The sequence below is a fragment of the Symphodus melops genome (assembly GCF_947650265.1).
Source record: "Symphodus melops genome assembly, chromosome: 9".
Taxonomy (NCBI): Eukaryota; Metazoa; Chordata; class Actinopteri; order Labriformes; family Labridae; genus Symphodus; species Symphodus melops.
In genome coordinates this window covers 26,002,153-26,006,819 of record NC_136699.1, presented here as the reverse complement: position 1 = coordinate 26,006,819, position 4,667 = coordinate 26,002,153, and the positions used below count along the sequence as shown (strand labels likewise).

The window sequence follows — 4,667 nt, the reverse complement described above, 5'->3', positions numbered from 1 at the left end:
CACAGTGGATGACAGAGAAGCGTCAGTCTCATAGATCAGTCTGTCCGCGGCTTCGTTTGGATTCCACTGACCAAAGTTCACTGAAGCGACCGAGACGTTCAGATTGAGTCTCATCTGAAGGAATCAGATTTGAAACCAGCCGAGTATTAAAAACAACAAAAGTGGAAGAAAACAAAGTAATAAGGGAAACATGAACCGTATTTTTAGGATTATAAATCGCTCCAGCTGAAAATGCATAATAAAGAAAAAAACATATATAAGTCGCATTTTTTGGAGAAATGTATTTGATAAAATCCCACAGCAAGAAAAGACATTTCATGTTGAAAGGCAATTTAAAATAAAAATAGAATAGAGAACAGCAGGTTGAATAAGTGTACGTAATGTGACGCATAAACAACGAACTGAGAAGGTGTCAGGTATGTTAACGTAACATATTACGGAGTCGATTGCTCCAGAGTATAGATCGCACCCCGAACTATGAAAAAAACTGCGACTTATAATCTGAAAAATCCCGTATTTAGAAATAAAAGCTAAGATACTCGTGACACGTGTCCATTTAAAACCAGCTGAGTATGTGGTCTGAACCAGATCTCATGTGGATCTCTGTGTCAGATGTGACTCCATGTGTTTGTCCCTCAGGTCCTGCTCTCTGCTGGCAGCAGCTTCCTGTCAGTCAGCACCTCCGTGAGCTTCACACCTGTGTCTGCACCTGCACTTCCTGGTTACAGAGCCACGCCCACCATCAACGCCAGACTGCCCTTTGACTTCTTCTTCCCCTTTGTGTGAAAGCATCGCCCCCCTCCTGACACTGTTTATACTGTGAATACAACTTTTATACTAATTATTTAATAAATATTTTCCAAACAAATGAAGTCACGTGAGTTCTATAAAAGTCATTTTTACAAAGCATCAGATTTATTTAGTATGTACAGTTCATCAGTGGAAGGAATGATTCAGATATTTACAGGCAGATTGAGGCCATGTGACATCCAGCAGCGTGTGACCCTCGCTGAGTCACAACATTTCTCCACCTGGACGTTTCAGGAGCGACCCGTCTGTTTCCATCAGGCCTTATTAAAAAGTGAACGCATGGATCCTTCACGGTCACATCGACGAGTCGATCCCGTGTTTCTTCAGCAGATCTTGAAGTTTCTGGTTTTCTTTTTCCTGCAGAAACGAGAAAAGAGTCAAAGTGAGCGACGGTGACGGTGCGCAGGCTTCGCTCGGTCGAGATGAGAGGCAGCAGGGAACTCTCACCAGTGTGTCAGCGCGCGCCTGCAGCTCCGTCACTCTCTGGACCAGGTGGTCGTAGCTTTCCTTCAGCTTGTGGATCTGCTGGTGCGCTCGGGTCTTCACCGAGACCAGGATACCTGTGACACACGCCGACAGTCAGCACAGCGTGCGCCGCTTCCTTCTCATGATGAAATACCCAGCAGGAGTCAAACGTTAAAGCTGCTTTAGAGTTTAGCCTGCAGTACCCATTTTAAACACCAGGGGTCATAGTTACACGCTGCTCAGCTTTTAAACAGACATTTGGACCTAAACTTTAGGAAATAAGACCCAGGTTCAAAACTTGTTCAGAAAGTGGTCGTGTGTGTTACAGACCGTTGATGATTCTGGCCACCCTCCAGAGTCGCAGCAGGATGAGCAGTCCCACCCCGTCGAAGGCGTCCTCGTGGAAGACCACGGCGATGTCCAACACGAAGGAAACCACCACCACGAAGCCATCGAACACCTCGAACTTGTGATCGAAGAACTCCAGGCGGTAAGCGTAGAGTTTACCAGCCAGCTCCACCATGAAGAAGGTGAGGAGAGCGAGGCTCAGGTAGTGAAACACCTGTGAACGTTCACTTCATCAGTACACGTGTGGCCACGACGGCTGAGGGCGTTAAATCTGCGTCTCACCTCGGGAATAATGTGGCCGTGTTCGAGCTTGATGACAGACAGGTCGATGAGCAGCTCTGCCAGGACGAAGAAGGCGTCCAGCACGATCAGTAAAACCACCACCACCTGGAAGCAAAGCACACGGTCACATGGTGCTGCTCTGTGCACGCCGTCTGAAGTCTGCCGGAGCGTTCATCCCAAACCCCTGAGTGGCCCCTGAAACTGTGTTTACACTTATACACAGGAAGTCGAGCGCTCCGTGTTTCTGTCACCATTTGTGCAAAGATCGGAGAGGAGGAGCCAAAATAAACAACAATAAAATGTTGAATAAACAAAAAAGCAAACAAATGTGCAAACCAAAGATCATCAAAATCCACAGGGAGAAAAACAAAGTTATCCACAGGAGCAGAAGGAGTCAAAGGATATTACAAAATAAAACAGGAAACAGTTGAGACCAAACAAGGGAAACAATCAACACACGAGGGAAACATTCAAACTAAACCAGACAATTACTGCAGATTAAAGCTGTGCACTTTGCTTAAAGTCTTTGTGAAGCACATGAACTCAACATGGCCTCCTTGTTTCTGACGTTCAGCTGTAGAAAGGCTGGTGAAATATTGCTGCCTCTTGTCCTCTGAACACCTCACAGAGAACATCGACATACCTGGAAGCGGTCGGAGCCGTAGAGCCTCTGCAGGGCGCCCCTGAAGGTCAGCGTCTGTGGAAACTGTCCGGTGGCCGGCTCCAGCTCCTCGCTGGTCTCATGCAGCTCTTCAAACTCAAACTGGGCCGGCTGCTTGTCGCCCACAGTCGTGAAATACCTGAGGAACTGAGCCATGACGGTGGGCTCGACGGAGGGGGCGGAGCGCCTTCTGCTTCAGAGGGAAGAACCACCGTTTGCATCGTGATTGAAATGTGAGAAAAGCAGACAAATAAAAATCAAACGATGTTGCAGCATGTTTTCAAACAACAGCAACAAAACAGAAGTTCTAGCTGCCTGATGTCGAGTAAAACCAAAAACCTGCAGACAGACTCCTGCACACTGTGTAAATGAAACAAAGGGAGAAGCTGGAGAGGAGCGAGCCGTGTTTGAGATCATGAGAGGTGAACGAATGTGGGAGTAATCCCAGGGTGAGTCTGCAGGGGGCGCTAGATGGATTCAACTCCACGCACGCCTTCGAAACCTCTCAGTGCCCTCCCCTGGCAGCGCTGCAGCGTTCTGCCCCTCTGGAGGGCTTCCAGACAGCTGGCCAATCAGAGGACAGTGGGCTCATGGGGGGGGGGGACCTTAAAGAGACAGCAGCTGGACCTGATTGAGTTTTATGCAGAGACTGAAATGAAGGTTTTTACAATAGTTTGGTCCACTGTCTGCTTCAGCGTTCTTCATTAACTGCAGCGTTGAGCAGGTTGTCGTCGCCCTCTGCTGGACGAAAGCAGCAGCATCTCTGAATTAACCCCAATAATTGTTTTTCTGGATCTATTTTCTGCCACAGATGACAGATTTAAGACTTCTTATTGTCATATGTCACATTCATGAGGAAGTGTGTGATGAGAGCACATTTCTCCACATGTTGGACAATCTGAGTTGACTTCTCTTTTTTTCTGGGTTTTTGCAACACGGATTGAGAAAGCAAGTTACCATGTCAGTGTTGTGTCAGGAGGAAGAGGTGGGCGAATCATCTACCTATCACAAGGCGTGATGATGACAAAGATCCTCTTCATAATTCAACCACATTAAAGCTGATTAAACTGCCACAACAGTCGTCTACGTCCTCTTGTATATAATCAAATGACTTCAGGATATGTCGTCCAGCTCTGCAGAAAGGAGATGGACTACAATCCTTTAAAAAAGATGACAAGACATCAGACTTTCCCAACTGATGAGCAGCTTTTAAAGACTTCATGGCAGAAAACTGTCTGAAACGTTTTTCTTGCAGCAGTCAGTCAGTTTTCAGCCATGAGCAGCTGCAGGAAAGCAGACTGACACTCGTGATAAAAACATCCGTCTCTGTGCATGTTTCTGCCGTGCAAGCGTTTTTTTTTTTACAGACTGTAAAGTTGAATCATCTCAAACACTCAGCGCTTTAGAAATCTGTTTGAGGACAAAGTCAATGCACCAGAATAAAGAACTCACCTATGTTTCCTCCTCGCACTTCGCCCGTGAAGATCTTTGAAAGTCTCTGAGAAAAAACTTCGAGCTGAGTGAGTCCAAGGAGAAAAACTCCGCCTTCCGTCAGTCCCCCCCCCTCCCTCACCCCCCCCCCCCCCCCGTCAGTGTCCAGAGTCCTGCCAGACTCCATCTGAAAACACGCAGCTTTAGTGTTTTAGTGTCTCCTCTCCTCTTTAAGCCTCCTAGGGTTGTTTTCTGTTTGTCCATCATGCTCTCATCAGCAAACAGTTTAATTTAAAAAAAACAAAATCACGTTTTGCCAGTTTCTGACATAGAAGTCACTTAAAACGCTTTTTGTTGGATTATAAACGAGCAGAATAAGTGAATTATTCCTGACAAAGAGAATAAATCTCAGATGACTTGAGATCATGAGCTCAAGCTGCTGTCAGAATAAAAGGCTCATGTGTTCCTGTAAGGAGGCTGCTGTCTGCTGCTTTGGACTACACGACCTTTCTTTGCATCTGGTTTGATTATAAAAGAGCCGAATGAAGTTGGACCTAAATAATACATCGCAGGTCGGTACAGGTGTGAAGGTGTGAAGGGGCATCTTGTCAGGTTGACAGCTTCCTGTCCTGATGGATGAAGCTGCTCATGAGCGGGATATTTCTACACC

The 4,667-nt window shown here is 46.5% G+C and overlaps 2 protein-coding genes across 5 annotated transcripts in view; one reads left to right on the top strand and one right to left on the bottom strand.

Annotated features, from left to right (window-relative positions):
• Positions 1–872, top strand: part of tctn1 (tectonic family member 1) — an 8,390-nt gene extending 7,518 nt beyond the window's left edge. For all 3 annotated transcript variants that reach the window (XM_079352694.1, XM_079352693.1, XM_079352692.1), the window contains exon 14: positions 640–872. In XM_079352694.1, the coding sequence (XP_079208820.1) occupies positions 640–786 (147 nt within the window). In that variant the 3' untranslated portion in view covers positions 787–872. The remainder of the gene's footprint in view (positions 1–639) is intronic.
• A 21-nt stretch (positions 873–893) lies between these two features.
• Positions 894–4,138, bottom strand: hvcn1 (hydrogen voltage-gated channel 1). Of its 2 annotated transcripts, none has more exons than XM_079352729.1 (6): positions 4,019–4,138; positions 2,549–2,759; positions 1,906–2,010; positions 1,606–1,837; positions 1,258–1,370; positions 894–1,167 (listed from the first exon to the last, which is right to left on the bottom strand). In XM_079352729.1, exons 2-6 carry the CDS (start codon positions 2,720–2,722, stop codon positions 1,105–1,107), a joined length of 687 nt encoding a protein of 228 aa, XP_079208855.1. In that variant the 5' UTR covers positions 2,723–2,759; positions 4,019–4,138; the 3' UTR covers positions 894–1,104. The 2 variants fall into 2 exon arrangements, with proteins under 2 accessions (XP_079208855.1, XP_079208856.1); XM_079352730.1 differs by having other exon boundaries at positions 2,549–2,756.
• Between the last annotated feature and the right edge of the window lie 529 nt (positions 4,139–4,667).